This window comes from Salvelinus alpinus, chromosome 25 (assembly GCF_045679555.1).
Source record: "Salvelinus alpinus chromosome 25, SLU_Salpinus.1, whole genome shotgun sequence".
Lineage (NCBI taxonomy): Eukaryota > Metazoa > Chordata > Actinopteri > Salmoniformes > Salmonidae > Salvelinus > Salvelinus alpinus.
This window is the reverse complement of record NC_092110.1, coordinates 8920649-8941633: the sequence shown is the minus strand read 5'-3', so window position 1 is coordinate 8941633 and position 20985 is coordinate 8920649. Positions and strand designations below refer to the sequence as shown.

Below are 20985 nucleotides of genomic sequence, written 5' to 3'. Positions count from 1 at the left end.
CTCACTAGCTGTGTAGAGATACACACACACTCACTCACTAGCTGTGTAGAGATACACACACACTCACTCACTAGCTGTGTAGAGATACACACACACTCACTCACTAGCTGTGTAGAGATACACACACACTCACTCACTAGCTGTGTAGAGATACACACACACTCACTCACTAGCTGTGTAGAGATACACACACACTCACTCACTAGCTGTGTAGAGATACACACACACTCACTCACTAGCTGTGTAGAGATACACACACACTCACTCACTAGCTGTGTAGAGATACACACACACACTCACTCACTAGCTGTGTAGAGATACACACACACACTCACTCACTAGCTGTGTAGAGATACACACACACTCACTCACTAGCTGTGTAGAGATACACACACACTCACTCACTAGCTGTGTAGAGATACACACACACTCACTCACTAGCTGTGTAGAGATACACACACACTCACTCACTAGCTGTGTAGAGATACACACACACTCACTCACTAGCTGTGTAGAGATACACACACACTCACTCACTAGCTGTGTAGAGATACACACACACTCACTCACTAGCTGTGTAGAGATACACACACACTCACTCACTAGCTGTGTAGAGATACACACACACTCACTCACTAGCTGTGTAGAGATACACACACACTCACTCACTAGCTGTGTAGAGATACACACACACTCACTCACTAGCTGTGTAGAGATACACACACACTCACTCACTAGCTGTGTAGAGATACACACACACTCACTCACTAGCTGTGTAGAGATACACACACACACTCACTCACTAGCTGTGTAGAGATACACACACACTCACTCACTAGCTGTTTAGAGATACACACACACTCACTCACTAGCTGTGTAGAGATACACACACACTCACTCACTAGCTGTGTAGAGATACACACACACTCACTCACTAGCTGTGTAGAGATACACACACACTCACTCACTAGCTGTGTAGAGATACACACACACTCACTCACTAGCTGTGTAGAGATACACACACACTCACTCACTAGCTGTGTAGAGATACACACACACTCACTCACTAGCTGTGTAGAGATACACACACACTCACTCACTAGCTGTGTAGAGATACACACACACTCACTCACTAGCTGTGTAGAGATACACACACACACACACTCACTAGCTGTGTAGAGATACACACACACACACACTCACTAGCTGTGTAGAGATACACACACACACACACTCACTAGCTGTGTAGAGATACACACACACTCACTCACTAGCTGTGTAGAGATACACACACACTCACTCACTAGCTGTGTAGAGATACACACACACTCACTCACTAGCTGTGTAGAGATACACACACACTCACTCACTAGCTGTGTAGAGATACACACACACTCACTCACTAGCTGTGTAGAGATACACACACACTCACTCACTAGCTGTGTAGAGATACACACACACTCACTCACTAGCTGTGTAGAGATACACACACACTCACTCACTAGCTGTGTAGAGATACACACACACTCACTCACTAGCTGTGTAGAGATACACACACACTCACTCACTAGCTGTGTAGAGATACACACACACTCACTCACTAGCTGTGTAGAGATACACACACACTCACTCACTAGCTGTGTAGAGATACACACACACTCACTCACTAGCTGTGTAGAGATACACACACACTCACTCACTAGCTGTGTAGAGATACACACACACTCACTCACTAGCTGTGTAGAGATACACACACACACACACTCACTAGCTGTGTAGAGATACACACACACACACACTCACTAGCTGTGTAGAGATACACACACACTCACTCACTAGCTGTGTAGAGATACACACACACACACACTCACTAGCTGTGTAGAGATACACACACAGCTGTGGCTGTGTTTTAGCGTCTTATTCTTCTGCCTGGTATGTGAAGGCTATCTCCATGTTGACTGGTGTAGAGATGCATACAGACATCTTGCTATATACTTGGTATTGCCACTCTTAGTCAAAGCCTCAAGGTTGTTGTGAATAGGCACTTCTATGAATGACATACACATTGTTATGTGGGCTGAAGAAGAACCTTCAATACTGAGACTGATGGAGGGGGCACGGTCCTTATGTCCTTTACATTGGAACATTAAACATTTTGTGTTCAGTTTAAGTCTATGGTTGCTTCTCAAATGACACCCTTTTCCCTATATAGTGCACTACATTTTAGCATAATGCCATAGGGCTCTGCTAGTGCACTATGTTTAGGAATAGTTGTATTTTGGGGGGATTCTGCCTTTGTTTAGCAATTTGATGATCCAAACAAACCAATAAAAGGTTTTCTCAGTTGAAATGTGATCAACCACAGCTCTCAAGCATGAGAGAAGAAAACCTCAGTTAAACATATCTTATTTCTGGGAAGATGAGTTGAATCAACAACACTGGAACACTGGAGAGTAATATTTGTAGTGACATCTGATCAATCCTTCACCGCTCTCCAAACACTTTTTAATTGGAAAATAGGAGAATTAGGGCTGTGTAATCACAATCCAAATATTTCACCCAGACCCAAATTCCCACGTGTGTCCTTGAGCTGAGAACACTGGAGCTCTTCTTTGCATAGCAACGTCTGCCTGCTCTGCCTTTCTGCCCTACCTGCCTGCGCTGCCTTTCTGCTTTACCTACCTGCCTGCACTGCCTTTGTGCACTACCTGCCTGCCTGCGCTGCCTTTCTGCCCTACCTGCCTGCGCTGCCTTTGTGCTTTTCCTACCTACCTGCGCTGCCTTTGTGCCCTACCTGCCTGCCTGCGCTGCCTTTCTGCCCTACCTGCCTGCCTGCGCTGCCTTTGTGCTTTTCCTACCTGCCTGCACTGCCTTTGTGCCCTACCTGTGCTGCATTTCTGCCCTACCTGCCTGCCTGCGCTGCCTTTCTGCCCTACCTGCCTGCCTGTGCTGCATTTCTGCCCTACCTGCCTGCCTGCGCTGCCTTTCTGCCATACCTGCCTACATGTCTGCCTGCCTGCCTCTGCCTGTCTGTCTGTATCCATGTGTCTGATTGTTTTGCCAGCACACTTTCGATCTTTCATGCAGCTGTGAATATTTGTTAAGAAGGCCCACATCGAAAGTAAAATCATTCCTTTTTGCTCCTCACGCTTCAAACACTTGGCAGTGCTCTGGGAGCCATGAGAATACGGTGGGTCTCTGTAGAACCCAGCAGCAGAAAGGCCAAAGCTAGCTTGTGTCCAAAATGGCACCTTATTCCCTATTTAGTGATCTACTGGTCAAAAGTAGTGCACTATATAGGGAATAGGGTTCCATTTGAGACGCAGACCCGAGTCAAGCAGCTGCAGGGGAGGGACCCAGCCGGTCTCTCTGAGGAGGCAATGGTACTGGAAAATATTATATCAAAACCCCTTTTCTTTTCCTTTAAATTCACTCTCTCCACCAACTTTAAGAGTCCCCATTAAGATTTGAATAATTGTATCATATATATTTTATTACATGTCATTTATTGGCTTTTTCCTCCACCAACAAGCTTATTTGGGCCTTTTGTAGCTACGGGCTGTTTACTTGTGTTTTTGGCTTCAAAGTAGTTTTGTCCTCCAGTACTTTTCCAACTCCCACTCTTCTTTTACCTACCCCCAGGTAGTGTAGGCCGTCTGTTGTGTTTGGTAGCCATGGGGCTCTCTCTTTCTTTCTCCCCCTCTCTCTATCTCTCTCTTTCTTCCCCTCTCTCTATCTCTCTATCACTATCCCTCGTGGAGGAAATGAAACCTGCCTGAATTTTGGCCCATCTACTCAGCATAGACGGACATCCCTGTGTTCGGCCCCTTCCAAATCTATTTTTTTTTTTTTTGCAAATACACTGTCAATTTGAGAATCTAGGCCTTGGGGAGTTTTCGCCCCACGAGACCCACCATGTTTAAAAACAGTGACGTCTTTAATGTGATGTCTTTAATATCGCCAGGCTGCTGTTTTCCCCCTGGCTGGCCTGCGCGGTCGGACAAAGCGTCGGTAGCTTCATTGAGAGCTGCCTGCATGGTTCAGGCTGAAGACTACTGTTGCCATATTGATTGTTACGCTTGACCTCTCTATGCGTTTAAGGTCCACTCTAGGGACAGATTGTGTTTCGACTTTAGCAAAGTAAGAACCTCATTCAAATATGAAAGGTATTTTGGTAATGATTTCCTGTTCTATTCTGTAATGTGAAATTAATTAGCCTATAGACCTATATTTCAGTTGGTTCAATTAAGTCCGCCAATATTAGTTATGCTCTTTCTCTTTTCGAACTATAAATACCCCATCTGACTGAGTGATAACCCTGAGAGCCACTGTGGCCTGCCTCTCCCATGTGAATTCCAAGCCCTGAGTCGCAGAACACAACCAATCTGTGTGCATCCATATGGCAGAGGCTTGGCATAAGCAAACCTGTCAGCCTCAGTCAGCGCAGGGAACTGGGACCTCACTGTGTAGAGTGCCTCAAATGGCACCTTATTCGCAAATAGTGCACTACATTTGAGCCCTGGTCAAAGGTAGTACACTATATTGGTGTTTGTCTCGCTACGAGTAAAAGTTTATGCTTATCTAGACTGCGAAAGACTCAATTCAATTCAATGGAACTTTATTTGTCTCCTTTAGGGCCATATCAGTAGTAGGGTCATATCAGACTTTCAGCAGTTTCTTCCTTACCCATCCAAGACTTTTATAAATGTTAAAGGACTAGTTCACTATTTCACTTGATGTTAGATGATTCCTTACCCTGAAAGTTGTCTATGGACCAGGAGAAACGATGATTCATGGCTCAGTTTACTTTAAACAGCAATTTCAAACTTTAGCAACCGCTAGCTAAAAATCTATGGAAGAGATGTGAGCAAGTTTACAAAAATGATGTCCAAATTATCTGAAATCAACTCCATATTTGGTTTGATGTTACTTAACCCTCCTGCTGTGTTCTGGTCGAATTGGACCGATTTACAAGTTTTCTCTCTGAAAAATGTAGTTGATTTAATCTGATTGTCATAAGGTTCCATGACTTTCTCCACACAGGGTATCTGAACAAACATTTTCATAAAATATGTTGTGTTTTATTTAACTTTTGTACACCTGGGGTGTTCCCGGTCAAAAATGACCGGTCATTAGAAATGAATGTGTGAGACTACAATTAGTGTTTCAAATTGAGTTCAGGCACATGCCCGTTCATCAGATGGACACACTTCCTCTCCCAGACCCCCACATGCATGTGTGTTTGAGCACACACACACACACCTCACTTCCCTTCTTGGCTTCCATGGCAACCCCCATGGGAACCTTTCCCCAATAGAATCTTTCTCGCACGGGAACCACACCTGTTGGCATTCTCACAAACAATCGCAACATTGTCTCAATAATATATAGAACTTTTCTCGCAGCTCTGGTATATAAAGCTTTTTTGAGGCCTTGCTCACAATTCATTCTGTGGCAGCACAATGACCAAATGATATACTGTATGTGAGACTCTTGATCCTATCTTTAATCATGACACTGGTGAAGAGGAGAGAGGCCAGGAAACTGACAGGGAAGATGCATTAGAGGAGGAAGTGTCAGAAGTTGAAGACATCACAGAATATGATCCAGACCAAGAGACAACTGATGTAGAACAATCCAGTGATGAGGAAGAGGGCCCTGCTGAGGTTGTTGTTACAATCCAGTGATGAGGAAGAGGACCCTGCTGAGGTTGTTGTTACAATCCAGTGATGAGGAAGAGGGCCCTGCTGAGGTTGTTGTTACAATCCAGTGATGAGGAAGAGGGCCCTGCTGAGGTTGTTGTTACAATCCAGTGATGAGGAAGAGGGCCCTGCTGAGGTTGTTGTTACAATCCAGTGATGAGGAAGAGGGCCCTGCTGAGGTTGTTGTTACAATCCAGTGATGAGGAAGAGGGCCCTGCTGAGGTTGTTGTTACAATCCAGTGATGAGGAAGAGGGACCTGCTGAGGTTGTTGTTACATTCCGGTCGAAGAATTTGTCCTGGTTTTCATCCCCACCTGAGAGGAGAGGTCGGCTGAAAATGTTATCAGGATGACCCCGGGGCCAACGAGATACGCCAAATCCCGGGTTGATGACATAACATCCTGCTTCGAACTGTTCCTGACAGAGTCAATCGAAACGATAGTGATAAACATGACCAACCTGGAGGGGAGACGCGTTTACAAAGACAACTGGAGGAGGTGGACCGGACAGACGTCCAGGCATACGTGGGTCTCTTGATTTTGACTGGTGTGTACAGATCCAGAAACAAATCTACCACCAGTTTAAGGGATCCAGAGTCTGGTCAGGGGATTTTTCTTGCCACTACTGGACTCCAGACATTTCACGTGTTGTCACGGGTGATTCGCTTCGACAACCGTGATACAGGACCAGGCTGCTGTCAACAAGACAAGCTGGCAGCGATCAGAGAGGCTTGGCACTAGTGGGTGGAGCGCCTGCCACTCGTCTATAAACCACTTCCAGACATCTCAGGGGATGCTTCCCATTCAAACAGTGCATGCCAAGCAAACCGTCTCAGTATGGAATAAAGATGTGGGTACCATGTGATGCCAGGACAAGTTATGCCTGGAGAACATGCAGGTTTACACCAGGAAAGCTGCTGATGGTGTTCCCGAAAGGACCCAGGGGAAGCGGGTGGTACTGGAAATGACTGCAGGTCTCCAGGGGCACAACATAACTTGTGACAATTTCTTCACCTCATATGCTCTTGGTCAGGAGCTGCTCCCCAAAAAATGACCATGTTGGGGTCGGTCAGAAGGAACAAGCCTGAGTTGCTTCCTGCCTTACTCACTACCAAGGACAGGGATCGTTTTTCCTCTAAATGTGCCTTCACCGATACACACAATCGTGTCTTATTGCCCGAAGATAAAGAAGAATGTGCTCCTGATGACAACTCTGCACAGGGATGCCGCTGTGAGTACCTGGGAGGACAGGAAGCCCAGCGGTGTCCTGGATTACAACAGAAACAAAGAGGAGCTGACAACCTTGATAATGTATGTTACTTTTTATCTTTCAAGTCTCATGTACTTTTTTTTTCTATGACCAGATTGTTTTATCTGCACCATAAAAATAAGACATGTTGTTGTTTGGTGAAATGCTCATTGAATTTGTGAACAATTCGGAGTCAATTCTATTCATTTGAATATGTAAATATGTTTTAGATGTGATAAATTAAAACAACACTTTGATGCAATTTTTCACGTTACTATGCAAGACATGAAGTATCACTTGTATGTACTCATTATTTTATTTACCGATTGTTGCACTTTTGCCGGTTACCGGCACGTACTCTTGTAAGAGGATGATGGCACGTTGGCCCATGGTGGTGTTCTTCAACATCCTAGACGTGTCGGCCTACAACGCGTTCCTGGTGTGGATGGAGGTGAATCCAGGCTGGAAGCAGGGGAAATTCTTCAAGAGGAGACTATTCCTAGAAGAGTAGGGGAAAGCCATGGTGGCACCCCTCATTCAAAGGCGCCCACACCTTCCTCCAACCTCATCCTCTGCTGGATTGGTGAGAGATATACAAGGGCCAGAAGCAAGATCTACGGCCGCCAGAGACAGAAGAGACAAAAGGAAGAGGTGCAATCTGTGTTCACCAAGAGATGTCAAAACCAGCGTTATGTGCCATAAATGCAGTGCATATATTTGCAAGGCACATGCAACACACAAAATGTAACCACCATTGATCCATACATGATGCTTCTTTTACTCAAAAATGAGTTGTATGAGCTCAGGTCAATGAGGCCTACAGGCCATAAATAGCAAATAGAAGTTCAAAACTTGTAATGTTCACAAGATCTTAAGTTGATAAAAAAAATCTAACACAACATTAGGTGATAATATATGTATTATTATGGATTTATGATCAGCTGTAATCGGGCGGTTATTTTGGACCGGGAACACAGAATGAATGAACATGAAACGAACACAACAGGAGTTGATTTGCCCCCATTACTTCCATCGATTTGTAGCATGTGGTGGCTAAAGGCAGCTGAAGTTTGTAATGGCTGTATAGAGAACTGAACCACGAATGACAGTTTCTCCGGCCCCATAGACTACTTTCAGAGTGAGGAATCGTCTAACGTCAAGCTGTAAAATAGTGACCTACTCCTCCAATAGAGTCGTGTCAACTAGTCATAAGTCAACTATAAGCACTCGAATGTCAAAGCCAAACCTCATAATGTACTGTATGTATTTAGCAGACGCAGGCTAACTGTGATGTGGCTGTATTTGATCTAAGTGGAGTTGCCATGTAGGAGAGCTCTTGGTTTGTAATATTTTCCTTCGATATCGTAATAACAAGGGGTCCTTGGAATATAATAGTATATGCCATTTAACAGGCGCTTTTAACCCAAGTGACTTTTTCATCCTCAAATACATTTTCTCATGGGTGGCCACAGTGGGAATCGACCCTCGATCCTGACGTTGGAAAAGCGCCTTGGTCTACCAACTGAGCCACACAATTAATTCTTCACAAACCCAGACACTCATTGAACGGGTTAGTGGCAGACAGACAAAAAAAGTTCAAAAAGTATTTTTGAGCAACCTTTTAAAGAAACTAAGAAATTAACCTCTGCCTTGGCTCCAGTTTGTGCTGTCAGAGTGAGTCACCTAGCAGATAGGTCCTACAGTAGCTCCACCACCACAGGCTCACAGCTGCCGCTCTGCATTAGTGGTGCTTCACCCTTCTAGGCCTGAACATCTCTCTGTGTACAAACACCACTGACCTTACCAAACACTGCTGGCTCCTACACAACACGTTTCTGTGTGTCTGTGTGTGTAGAAAAAAGACTTCCCCCCACACCGCTGGCTCCTTCACAACACACGTCTGTGTGTCTATGTGTGTGTAGAAACACAACTTCCCTCTACACTGCTGGTTCGTACACAACACACGGCTCATTCATCAGGCTAAGTGGCCCGCCACCAGCCAGCTTAGCACTTGTCTGTCCTACTCACAGATGTATAGAGGAGCAGCTAGCGGAGTGGCTAGGCTAGGGCTGGTGGCTGGGGTTGTGTTGAGGCTGGGCAGAGCTGGAGCTAGGGCTGGTGGTATAGCTGGTGGCTGGGGTTGTGTTGGGGCTGAGGCTGGGCAGGGCTGGAGCTAGGGCTGGTGGTAGAGCTGGTGGCTGGGGTTGTGTTGGGTTGGGGCTGAGGCTGGGCAGGGCTGGCGCTAGGGCTGGTGGTAGAGCTGGTGGCTGGGGTTGTGTTGGGTTGGGGCTGAGGCTGGGCAGGGCTGGCGCTAGGGCTGGTGGTAGAGCTGGTGGCTGGGGTTGTGTTGGGTTGGGGCTGAGGCTGGGCAGGGCTGGTGGTAGAGCTGGTGGCTGGGGTTGTGTTGGGTTTGGGCTGGGCAGGGCAGGGCTGGAGCTAGGGCTGGTGGTAGAGCTGGTGGCTGGGGTTGTGTTGGGTTGGGGCTGGGCAGGGCAGGGCAGGGCTGGAGCTAGGGTAGGTGGTTGGAGCTGGGACTCGGGCTGTACTGTGCTGGTCAGGCAGGCAGCAGACCTGGTGACTGATGTAGTGAGTAATGTGTGTTTATGTTCCAGGGGAGCGGGCTCAGCAGGGCTCCAGAGTGGTGGCCGTCCGGCTGCCCTTCACCGGCCCAGAGGAAGAAGAGGAGGAGGGCTCTGTCAGTCTGGGGCTCAGCACCAGAGGAGGAGGAGACACAGACTCATCAGGGAATGACATGTTCTAGTGCTGCTGACCTGCTTTAGTCATTACTGAGACATTACAGAAAAATGCCTCCAAGACGCCAACTACTTCCATCTCCGTTTCATCACACTAAGTGGAACGATGGTGAGACCACTAAAGCCTTCTTACCAGATCTGGACAGAGCTCAGCAGAGAGAGAGAACATTCCATTTCTTGTGAAGATCTTCAGACAGTCACTATTTATTTACCTCTGGAATCAATAACCATGTGTTTGGACCAATTTGCCTGTCAGATAATCAATGTATTGTATGTAGCAATAATCAATTATAGTTTTTTTTTTACCAATAAAGTTGATACTTCTAAGTGTTTTAGTAACAACTGTTATATAAACTGTTATCTTAACTTCATACTTACCCTATGCAAATTAAAGATATTTCATTCAAATACACATTTTCATTTAAATACAGTCAACTCCAGGCATATCAGTTATGTGGTTGTTTTCATAGCTACATTGTGATATTCAGACAAGTCAGCGAGTCATTCAAATGTTTCGTTGAGTTATTTCCCAAGCCCATGTAAACAGTGTGATGTCAGGGTCATGCTACTACAGTACATTGCACTAGACTAGGAGATTGGTTTTTCACCTCATTACACACCCATTTGCTTTCCTGCTGCCCCAGATGAAGATAGTATCTCCGTCCCAAATGGCACCCTATTCCCTGCATATAATGCACTACGTTTGACCAAGGCCCAAAAGGTAGTGGACTATGTAGGGGATAGTGAATTTGTGATTCAGCCAGTATATCTGATGTTGGTGTGCTGTACGCAACACTAACAACGCCAGCCTAATGAGCATCCTGTTTCAATTCACCAAGTGTGCCAAGAGGAGAAACTAAATGAGCGTTCCTCTCCCTCCTAGCTAAACCAAAGAGAAGTCGTCTAGTTGGGTCCCATTTCTGATCCAAAGTTTTACCAAATGAAGGAGATGTTGAATCTGCTATAAACTGCTGCTCACTTTCTATGGAGTAGCCTGGACTCCAAACAGAATATCACTCCATTTGACTAGTGTTTCACTTCACAGATGGACTGAATCAGTAAAGGGTTGTAGCTAAGTAGAGGAGCAGGATTAAATGTGGCTCCATGTCAGGCCATGCAGTATAGTGATAAGTCACGATGATAAAGAGAGGAAGGAAATGAGATTAAAGACAGGAGGGCAGATGGTCTGGCATGACACTGACCAGGAAACTGCACCTCTATCTGCAACAGCTCTCTCTCTGTCATTCTCGCTCTCCCCTCACCCCATCTCCCTCTCTCTCTCTCTCGCTCTGCCTTGTATCTTCTTTGAAATTGTAAATAGTATTTGATGTAAATTGGCGTAAGATTGATTTCAGCTTTTCAACGACAAATTCATCCTACAATGTTGGAGTTGTTTTTTGGATGGGCATGTTCTGTTGAGAAATGCTTCCAGTACAGAAAATCAAGGGCTGTGTCCCAAATGGCACCCGATTCCCTTCATAAAGCCTTCTTTGCCCTTGTTAAAAGCAGTGTGCCATTTGGGATGCAGACAAGGTCTTCCAGTCCATCTGTGGCCATGGCACACGTTCCTGTCGAATATTAAGACTTACTACACTACAGTACGATGACCTCAGATACATGTAGTGTGTCACTAGCTGGGATTGCTGAGCCGGCCCTGTCCAGGGGAAATATTAAACTTCAGCTAATCTCTGAGCTGGTCTTAAATGTCTGAGCTACAGCTAATCTCTGAGCTGGGGCAGAAACTCTTAACTGTTTAGTAAAGACTAGACCAGAGGTTGAGGGGTACAGAGCATTCTCTCTCCCCACCCCAGTGCCTCCAGCTTTTTCTCGGCCAGCCCAGCCCAGCTGTTTATCAAAGCCAGATGTGAGGGGCGGGAAGAGGAGGGAAATCGAGCGTGACATTGACCACTCTCCTCTCACAGTCAGGCACCAGAATGCACTGCAGCGAGGGACAAGACGCCACTTATTTTTACCCACAACCCTACAGCAAACCCAGCCTGGTCCCAGATCTGTCGATGCTGTCTAGCCAACTTCTTGGCATATGACATGACAATGACCACAGGAGTTGGCAAGACAGCACAATCAGAACTGGAACCAGGCTACAGTAAACGCCACTGTCGTCACTGTGGCGTTTTAACACATCGGGGATGGCACCCTTTCGATATTACTTTGGAGCTTTTCAGCTGAGACACCCTTTGGACTCCAGAGAGAGGTCTGACATGATTTAGATGTTTGCTGGCAGTCCAAACATGGAGTTTTATAACCCTGACATGAACCATAGGCACCTTATTCCCTACATAGTGCACTACTTTTCACCATAGGGCCCTGGTCAAAAGTAGTGCACTATTTAGGCAAAAGAGTGCCATTTGGGACACAGCCACTGACATCCTTATGGAGGAGATACTGTAGTTAGAATTGCATTTAAAACAACTTGTTTTTTTACCCCACAGGAACTTCCAACTGTGGATATGAAAGAGGCTGTATATTTGGGAGGGCTTTGAGTGCGTGTTATTCATATTCCATTTGAACCTCATGGAGGATTCCGCTGTGCGTGTTAAGGTGTTAAATGAAGGTGAAATCCATGCAGAACATTTAAGGATTCATACTTGTGGTGGGATAGAGAGGTAAGACCGTAGAGCAGAGGGTGTTTAGTTTGAAAATGTTGTAATGATGACTTGGAAAACCCTTAGTAGTGTCTACAAATGTTTATCGTCTTTCAAGATGAAGACGCTACTTTGTGTGTGTGTGTGTGTGTGTGTGTGTGTGTGTGTGTGTGTGTGTGTGTGTGTGTGTGTGTGTGTGTGTGTGTGTGTGTGTGTGTGTGTGTGTGTGTGTGTGTGTGTGCTGTGGTAAAGCAGTGAAACTGATTCTCAAGCATTACTAAACATTCATATTTCTAACATTTCATTTGGGTTCCATGAATGAATGAGTGCCTCATCTGAAAACTTGAAGTCCGCTGCTGCTGCCTCTGGGCAGAGTAGACCACACAACAAGCCACTACTCTCCTGGCTCAGTTAAACCTATAGGGCATATTAATCATGGCTTTTACAATGTTGATGATAATTGTTTGAGCCTATGTGTCTGAAAAGAATACTGTAAACTTTGAAGTTGCATTCAGATTACGTTGATGGAGACCATCAGATGTGGAAGTTTTATATTTTTAATCTTTGTTTAATCATATACAGCGTTGCATTTCTAAGCTGTCAACTCATTCCAAAGGATCCCTCCCTGATGACTCTCAAAATGGCAATTAAATCTGCATATAAAATTAGCTTTTTCCTTTAATTAGTCATGTGGAAGGACGTCATGCTTGAGTCCCAAGTGGCACCCTATGCCCTATATAATGCACTACTTTTAAGTAGAGCCCTATGGGCCCTAGTCAAAAGCAGTGCACTACATAGGGGATGGGGTGTAATTTGGGACAGAAACCCTGTATTTCTCTATCTATTCCCCTGCCTGCCCCAGTCAACGTCAACTCCGTGAGCCAGTTAGTTAAGATAATATACTAATGAGATTATGAATGATTTAGATCCTGAGTAGTCTGTTTGGACACAAACAACAGCTTTAGTTTCCTTAAGGTGGTGGGCTTCATTAGGTAGAATCCTGGGCTGGGTTCCATACGGCACGCTGTTCCCTACATAGTGCACTACTTTTGACCTGGTCCCTATGGGCCCTAGTCAAAAGCAGTGCACAACATAGGGAATAAGGCGCCATTTTGGACATATCCCTATTTGATTGGTGTAATAGGAGGAGCCTTGTTATTAGGCCCTACTGAGTTTTAATGGGGATAAACCCAGCAGGGGGGGCATAGTTACTGGACTGGATCCAGAACCGCATGGTTGGCAGGCTTGGCGTGAATTCTGTTCTAGTCAGCCAAATCAGGCTCGGCGTGAAGTCTGTTCTAGTCAGTCACATCAAGCTCGCCGGTCAATGACACATGCAACTCTATACGCCCTTGCTAGAAAACTGCATTCCAATGAGCTCATTACTTTACAGAATGTTTTCTCTACCAGTCTGAGCTTCATTATGAGGTGTTTGTGTGTATCTGTCTGGCAGCTGTTAGATCCCTGTACATGAGGGATCAGAACATCACCCCCTCTCCTTTTCCCACCTGAGACAGTGTTTGATGGATGGATAGGTTTAAGAATCCTGAGCACACCTATCGATACTGTAGGCAGATATTTTTTATTGATAACCCAAGATAGACCCCGGCCTGTCATTTCCAACAGGAGCAAATTCATCATAGTTGGCAGAACAAGCAAGGAGGTGGGCAGGGCCTCCCAAGTAGTGCAGTGGTTGAAGGCAGTGCTAGAGGCGTCACTACAGATCTAGGTTCGATCCCGGGCTGTGTCGCAGCCGGCCGCGACAGGTAGACCCATGAGGAGGCGCACAATTGGCCCGTTGGGAGAAAGACATCCCGGCTGGGATGTCGTTGTCCCATCATGCTCTAGCGACTCCTTGTGGTGGGCCGCTGACTTTGGTCGCCAGCTGTACGGTGGCACATAGGTGGCTTCTGGGTTAAGCGAGCAGTGTGTCAAGAAGCAGTGCGGCTTGACGGGGTCGTGTTTCGGAGGATGCATGGATCTCGATCTTCGCCTCTCCCGCGTCCATGCGGGAGTTGCAGCGATGGGACAAGACTGTAACTATCAATTGGATATCATGAATATTGGGTAAAAAGGTAAGGGAACTCCTACTCTGTGAAGTGCGCGTGCAATAACTCAATTCGCCTTTGAACTCCTAAACAACACAATTCTTTTGAAACTTTGGCAAAGGGTAAAGTCTACAAAACTTAAGTCTACTCTGTTTGTAACAGAATATAGTTTTGGAAACAAAACTGTATTGAGATCAAATGTTTCGTCGATGAGAAAATGTGCAGAATGTCGGTCAAAATCCATCACGCTCCATCTTCTCCGACTGCCAGCCACTGGCCTTCCTTTTCAATCGAATCAAATTGTATTTGTCACATGCATAGACAACAGGTGTAGACTAACAGTGAAATGCTTTCTTATGGGTCCTTTTCTAACAATGCAGAGTTAAAGATAAGATAACAAATATATAAATAATGACACAGAGAATAACATGGCTAGATATAGGGAGTAGAAAATAACATTACTATATACCGGGAGTACCAGTATCAAGTCGATGTGCAGGGCTACAAGGTAATTGAGGTAGCTATACACTGTACATAAAGTTAGGGGTAAAGTGACTAGCAGCAGCGTATGTGGTGAGTGTGTATGTGTGCAAGAGAGTTAGTGCAAAAAAGAGTCAATGGAGGTAGCCATTTGATTAGCTATTTAGCAGTCTTGTTTAGAAGTCTCCCCATATTTGGTGGTGAGTGGAAATGCCAAGCAGATGTTTCCGATTTATACATCCGTTGAAACATCTGGCTCCTTGTTCTATCTGTGCTATAGCCCTCAGAGCTTAGCCTTGATAACTGGCCTGAATTATGGAGCTATATGTCGGATTGTTAGGCAGAGTTGAGTACAAACATAGTCCTGGCACATGGTTTATGAACTGATACGCAAAACAACACCGGATTCAAAACATAAATAGAAAAATTCAAAGTTATTATACAAAATGATTTCAACCAATAGAATGTTATATATATGGGGGATACAACCATCGCAGCTCTGCAGATTTTGCTGCGAAGAGACCGAATCATTAGATCATTTGTGTTGGTACTGTCCATATGTAGCTTGTTTTTGGTCACAGGTCCAGGAATGGTTAAAGAATTGCAACATTTACCTGGAGCTAACTCTGCAAATAGCACTGCTGAGTGACTTGAAATGTCATAGTCAATCGATGAATCATATAAAAATACTTTTAGCAAAAATGTTTCTTTAATTTACAATCTGTAGAAACGATGAGAATAGAAAGCTTCTGAACTTTTGTGAAACATCACAGTACAGTTGAAAGATATATGGCAAATAGAAATAAAAAATGTATGATAAGAGATAGATTGAGTGGAGCTGAAGGATGGGACTAAAAACGAACAAAAGATAACTAATGTAAAATATTCTGCGTCCGTGAAAATTATATAGGCTTCTACTTCCTGCTTATACATACTAAGTTTTGTTATCCATTAGTTTACTCCATATTAGGGGACAGTTTAGAGGCAAATAATAAAGGAAATATATTTAAAAAATATATACAGTACCAGTCAAAAGTTGGGACACACCTACTCATTCAAGGGTTTTCTTTACTTTTTATATTTTCTACATTGTAGAATAATAGTGACGACAACAAAATTATGAAATAACACTTGGAATCATGTAGTAACCAGAAAAGTGTTTATCAAATAAAAACATATTTTTATATTTGAGATTCTTCAAAGTAGCCACACTTTGCCTTCATGAGAGCTTTGCACACTCTTGGCATTCTCTCAACCAGTTTAATGAGGAATGATTTTCCAACAGTCTTGAAGTTCCCACATATGCTGAGTTCCCACATATGCTGAGCACTTGTTGGCTGCTTTTCCTTCACACTGCGGTCCAACTCATCCCAAACCATCTCAATGGCTTGAGGTTGGGTGATTGTGTAGGCCAGGTCATCTGATGCAGCACTCCATCACTCCTTCTTGGTCAAATAACCCTTACACAGTCTGGAGGTGTGTTTTGGGTCATTGTCCTGTTGAAAAACAAATGAGATGGGATGGCATATCGCTGCAGATGGCGTATCGCTGTATCAACAGTGAAGAGGCGACTCCGGGATGCTGGCCATCTAGGCAGAGTTGCAAAGGAAAAAGCCATATCTCAGACTGGCCAATAAAAATAAAAGATTAAGATGGGCAAAAGAACACAGACACTGGACAGAGGAACTCTGCCTAGAAGGCCAGCATCCCGGAGTCGCCTCTTCACTGTTGACGTTGAGACTGGTGTTTTGTGGGTACTATTTAATGATGCTGCCAGTTGAGGACTTGTGAGGCGTCTCTTTCTCAAACTAGACACTCTAATGTACTTGTCCTCTTGCTCAATTGTGCACCGGGGCCTCTCACTCCTCTTTCTATTCTGGTTAGAGCCAGTTTGCGCTGTTCTGTGAAGGGAGTGGTACACAGCGTTGTACAAGATCTTCAGTTTCTTGGCAATTTCTCGCATGGAATAACCTTCAGTTCTCAGAACAAGAATAGACTGATGAGTTTCAGAAGAAAGGTATTTGTTTCTAGCCATTTTGAGCCTGTATTCGAACCCACAAATGCTGATGCTCCAGATACTCAACTAGTCTAAAGAAGGACAGTTTTATTGCTTCTTTAATCAGAACAACATTTTTCAGCTCTTTTAACATAATTGCAAAAGGGTTGGATTAGCTAACACAACCTGCCGTTGGAACACAGGAGTGATGGTTGCTGATAATGGGCCTCTGTACGCCTATGTAGATATTCCATTAAAAAAACAGCTGTTTCCAGCTACAATAGTCATTTACAGCATTAACAATGTCTCCACTGTATTTCTGATTGACTTGATGTTATTTTAATGGACAAAAAATGTGCTTTTCTTTCCAAAACAAGGACATTTCTAAGTGACCCCAAACCTTTGAACGGTAGTGTATATTTACAAAAATATATATGGGGGATTGGAAATGATGCAGACAATCACATTGATTGAAGCTACAATCTATCTGCAATATTAAAGCTGATCTACCTCCTATTTGTTTTTGTCTGAATCACATAGTCCTGACTGCCTGATATGTTGTCAACAATACAGCTCATTGATGTGTAAAAGGCATCATTTTATTAAAATCAATCTCAACAGGAGATTCTGCAAGCCAATAGGAAATGGGGAACAACAGACATCTGACTCAACCATGCAAGCATTCATTTTAACAAGCCAGCCTACAGGAGATTTCTCACATTCAGTTCACCTCTCTTTTTGGATTGAATGAAAGCTACAGTACATTGGTAGAACTATATTACGTTACATTTTATATACAGAACAACAAGAACGGGACAATGAGTGTATGTTAAAGTGTGATGGTGCAATGCATCTGACTGTTGTGTATTCAATGAGTCAATGTTGTAATTGTAATGAAAAGGCTCACAGTTCCTGGATCCTGGTGAGAGAAACACATCATGTCTGTCAATGAAGATTATCTCGATATTTGTCCGTGGTGTTTCTAGCTGTAAGACAACACCAGTGTCTGTGGATGTTCTGGTTTAGTGGTGCTGACCTTCCTGGTGACTTCACACTAGCACAGAGGGAGCAGTTGCGTCCACATGCCGTGGAAGTAAGTGCTCAATCGCTGACCCTTTTCTCAAGAAGACAGGATTCTCTTTGTCAGGGAAGAGAGAAAGAGAGAAAACGGAAGACACGCTGAGAAGAGAGGAAGCAAGACAACAATCAAGCCCCTCATGTCCTCTCCCACCACCCCCATGCCCTTGGCCTATGTTCAGTCCAACCCAACCCTGATCCAGGCAGCTGTTTTCTGCAGCTGTAGAGACTCCTGGACATTGGCTATCCACACTACACATACAGAGCCTCCTATTTGTACAGCCAGGGGCCCCAAGTTGTGTAGCAACGCGTGGTCTGTAAGTGTCTAGGGGCCTCTTCGAACAAAAAGGTACATTTACAAGTGAAGAACAGTAGTTTGTTTTTTAATCATTAATAATAATTTATTTAACTTGTATAGCGCTTTTTCATTACAATGTTGTTGTTGTTTTTTATCTCAAAGCGCTTAAAACGCAAAACAAACAAACACATTTTAATTGACATGGTAGAGACAGAGATCGAATGTCTATTTGGCTTTGGATGAAAGTCTGGGAGTAGAGGCAGTTTGGATTGGAAAGACCTTGTAGCTTCAGGGGAGGAGGCATCGATGGTACAGCCAAAGAGAAACAGAGACCGTCTGACAAACAGGCCTGGAGCGCTTCATCAGTTCACCACATCTGCTTCTCCGACGATCAGTTCCTCCGTACGACCTGCTCCAGTAGGTACTGGTCCTCTATTCTCGAACCCCTCCTGGGTGATGCCATGGTTGCTGAAAAGTGCACAAAAAGCCACCTCGTCTTAGCAGTGGTTAAGAACGGCCCCTGAGCCTCTCCTACCATCTCTGGACACAGCATGCAGTACTTGTTTTAATTCTTTACGACAGATGAAACCATAAAGCCAGGGCTGCATTATTTGAATCCAAACAGCCAGCTAGCTAGTTGTAAGCCAAAAATATTACTTTTCATCCCAATTCTGCAACTCTGAGAGTCAAGACCAAGAGATGTAAGTGATCAACCCCCAGAGCAGTCAAACCCCCCCCCCCCCCCCAAAAAAAACATTTTTTTTTAAACACAATGTACAGAATGATGTACAATATTTACAGAGCTCTTTGCCTAGGCGGCGCTATGGCAAACACAGAACTGAACTTTTTGGATATTTACAATTTATTGGAGTAATTTCTCAAATCCCATTGTTGTTATAATTTCGGAAGTCAAAACATGAAGACAATAAATACATTAATTAAAGCCACTAGACAATAGTTATTACAGTTTATAGAGTCATAGACCGTATAGGCCTATATACTGTGTATATCTGAGTGAAGGGCCGTGATTTGAGCATGGCTCCATACAGTCCTGATTACTTATTTAGCCGACTGAGGTTGCTGCGTCGGGGGGGTTTTCACAGATGGAGCACAGGAACACAAAAGCAGGCAGCGGCTGAGACAGTGAATAATGCAAGGATGTAGAAAAGCACATAAAGCTGAAACTCAGCACAGAGGCACTGGAATGAGCTTCATCAAGTAAATATAGAAAATGATACAAATTTGCCTACTAGTTGCTCCCAACTGGAGAATCAGCGTCCTCGGGCAGTGCCGTAGGCTCCAAGCACCGAACATGTCTGCCTGTCTGTGCAGCTGAAGTGCTACACTACTCCCTGTAGGCTACAGACACTAAATTAGACTCTGAAGACTTTTGTGTCTCTTAAATTTTCAGCACACATTTAAAAAAATAGTTTCTGCTAGAATGAACAATGATCAATTAACCTGATTCCTTTGTTGTCCTCGTGAGAAGATAGCTTAGTCATGTGAAACATGCTGTGTGTTGTTTATGTAAATCATTATTGCACTGTATTACCACAGAAATCAATTTAAATATTTCTCAAAATTAGCCTTGGCTTGTTTTTGACGATTCATATCGGCAGTTCTACATGGCTCTGTGTGTTACTGTCAGAGAGTAGGAAGGAAGAGGGGGTTGGGTAGAACTGTCTGACATTTCTGGTTTTCACACTTCTACCCCTTGGGGACCAGGCTGTCACTGGCGTGCCTGACTCTACACACTCCAGATGTGTCTGTCATTATAAGCATGTTATTTCTCATGGAAATGCCTCATGTAGTTTCAGCTAACAAATGTAGTTCTCTACAAACACAATTTGGACATTATCTGAGATAGTATTGACAAATTTGAGAGTACAGTTTTGAGATTTAAAAGGAAAGAAATATACTTTGTGGAGGTTTGGGCCTCTAACCAAAACCACAGAAATCCTGGCACTAGGACAGAGTAGCCTACATCACTGTTTGCCAACATGTCTTAACGAGAGAAAGCGTGTGATTATTAGCTGGCTCGTATCATATTATCAAAGCAATCCAACACTGGATCTGAGTGTTGAGGAGAAAATGTTGCCTGGCTTGAAAAGCTCAAACTGAATCTTTAAAGGGGCAATCTGGGATTGGTACATCCATTTTTACATCATATTAATGCACTTTTATATTAATGGTATACAGGCATTGAATCTTGAAAAATATAACTTATAAATGCCTCATGAGCTTAGTTCAACTGTCTTACCCAATCAGAACAACAACAAAAAATGGTGAGGGTTGTTTGAATTGCCCATTTAAGAGTGAGTGACCTCTATTTACCACTTTCTGGACAGCATGTCTGAAATAGAATTTATGTCCATGTTCTCTCTACTCTCTAGGTAGACAAAGTGTTTTACTCTGAGAAGAACAATGCTGCGTTCTCTTTGCTATTTTTGGAGAAGTTATCAATACTTTAAAACATATCTAAAAGTTCCACCTTGAAACTTTCATGACTTTAAAAAGGATTTGCGTTAAAGGGAAATTTAAAAAATGTTCAACTTCATATTCATAATCTCCAGCACCATCTCAACATCAAGATACACTATATACAAAAGTATGTGGACACCCCTTCAAATTAGTGGATTCGGCTATTTCAGCCACACTCGTTGCTGACAGGTGTATAAAATCGAACACAACGCCATGCAATCTCCATAGACAAACATTGGCAGTAGAATGGCCTTTCTGAAGAGCTCAGTGACTTTCAATGTGGCCCCATCATAAGATGC

General features: G+C 44.0%; 1 protein-coding gene across 4 annotated transcripts in view; it reads left to right on the top strand.

The window, feature by feature from the left end:
- The window catches only part of kiaa0586 (KIAA0586 ortholog), a 113294-nt gene extending 103179 nt beyond the window's left edge, over window positions 1-10115 (top strand). For all 4 annotated transcript variants that reach the window (XM_071365527.1, XM_071365529.1, XM_071365528.1 and 1 more), the window contains one exon: window positions 9563-10115. In XM_071365527.1, coding sequence (XP_071221628.1) covers window positions 9563-9711 — 149 coding nt within the window. In that variant the 3' untranslated portion in view covers window positions 9712-10115. The remainder of the gene's footprint in view (window positions 1-9562) is intronic.
- Window positions 10116-20985: the final 10870 nt, after the last annotated feature.